Here is a 1,529-nt window from a genome sequence, read left to right on the forward strand (position 1 = left end):
TCTTTGTATGTATGGATCACTTGGGTTGTTACCAACATCTGGTGAAAATTTTATATCATTAGCACCTCTAGTAACATATTTACTGAGAAAAATGGTGACGTGTTCAATACTTATTTTACCCCCTGTATATTTGACAATCACTTCACATTTGACTGGACTATATCTACAAGTCCAGACTGAAATGCTAACTGTTAGTCTGAGTATAGGACCAAATGGAGATTACCATCATCCTAAAGAGYTCAAATCTCAAACATTTCAAACTTTAAAACACAGCTTTTAGAGTACAAAGTTGCTTTAAGAGGGCAGCAATACACTTTGGTCTTGGGTGAACTCAGACTAGCTGTTAGCTTGTTGATTCAGGGGAATTAAACTCCAACAAGTAAGATATTAAATGTTCTTAAATTTTCCACAGAACCACAACTTCAAATATTCTGAAATGTGACTAATAGGAAATAGGATCCTTTTAGTGTTTCTGTTTTCATCTCCATTAGGAAATTAGTCACTGGACCAGGAAATTCTGTTCTACAAAACCAAATAAAGAGACTCTGTCTCACTCACCAGGATTCATGATGGTTAATATGAGACGTTTTCCATATAAAAAGTGACCAGTACAAAAAAGTACTGTTTTATATAATATCTTCTTGTATTACAAAAACACATGGACAAAGTACTCGATGTGCACTTTGCTGTCAAAAATTCCAAAGGTAGCGTTATAATAAATGTTCACATGAGTGGTGACTAAACTCAGGAACGACCCTCTCCTCATCTCACCTGGTTTCTCAGGTGTCCGGYTGCAGAACCTCTGACTGGCCTCTGCAAAAACACAACTTGTTTTGTGGCCAGATTCCCATCACTGCAGACACACAACAAATACAATAAGAAGCGAACATCCAGGTAAACTATCTTTAACCATGTCATGACAATGTATATCGTCTACCTGTCGTGTCGGATGATGGGTGTGGGCAGCACACATGTGAGCAACCAGCCAAATTCTGCCAGAGTGTGAAGGAGAGGCCCRTAGTCTGTTTTCACATTGGAGCCCTGCACACAAACAACACACACCACGTAAAAGTGCCATTTACAGGTTTAAACACATCACCGATRAGATTCCTGTTGAATCTTTTGTTTTTTGTTAATGGGATTCCCACATGACCTCTTGATCCTACAGGTCATGTTTTCTCTTGAACTGAACTCTGTTCTGAAAAAGCTTCGACAAACTCTGGCCTAGATTTTCATTCATCTGTCCTTGTCAAGCAGATCAAGCTGACAACAGTCTGTTTTAATGGTTTGTGATTAATTATAAAAAAGGAAATGAATCATTAACATTCTGTAACTTGATTTCTCCTTTTTAAAGTATTATTTCAAGTTGTATTGATAATAGGGCTGCCACGATTAATCCATTAATCGACGACTAATCAATTATTAAAATAATCGATGACTAATTTAATAATCGATTAATCGTTTTCTGTTTTTTTTTGTTCTTTACTTTGTTTTTCTCTCCAAACTGCTTTGACACCTTCCACTGCCAC

At 36.9% G+C, this 1,529-nt stretch overlaps 1 protein-coding gene across 1 annotated transcript in view; it reads right to left on the reverse strand.

Annotated features, from left to right (window-relative positions):
• The window catches only part of rftn2 (raftlin family member 2), a 38,117-nt gene that overhangs the window by 5,653 nt on the left and 30,935 nt on the right, over positions 1–1,529 (reverse strand). Inside the window, exons 7-8 of the mRNA XM_014026434.1 lie at positions 938–1,041; positions 772–853 (exon numbers count right to left, since the gene is read on the reverse strand). Coding sequence (XP_013881888.1) covers positions 772–853; positions 938–1,041 — 186 coding nt within the window. The remainder of the gene's footprint in view (positions 1–771; positions 854–937; positions 1,042–1,529) is intronic.

Source organism: Austrofundulus limnaeus, unplaced genomic scaffold (genome assembly GCF_001266775.1).
Source record: "Austrofundulus limnaeus strain Quisiro unplaced genomic scaffold, Austrofundulus_limnaeus-1.0 Scaffold554, whole genome shotgun sequence".
In the NCBI taxonomy this organism is placed as follows: domain Eukaryota; kingdom Metazoa; phylum Chordata; class Actinopteri; order Cyprinodontiformes; family Rivulidae; genus Austrofundulus; species Austrofundulus limnaeus.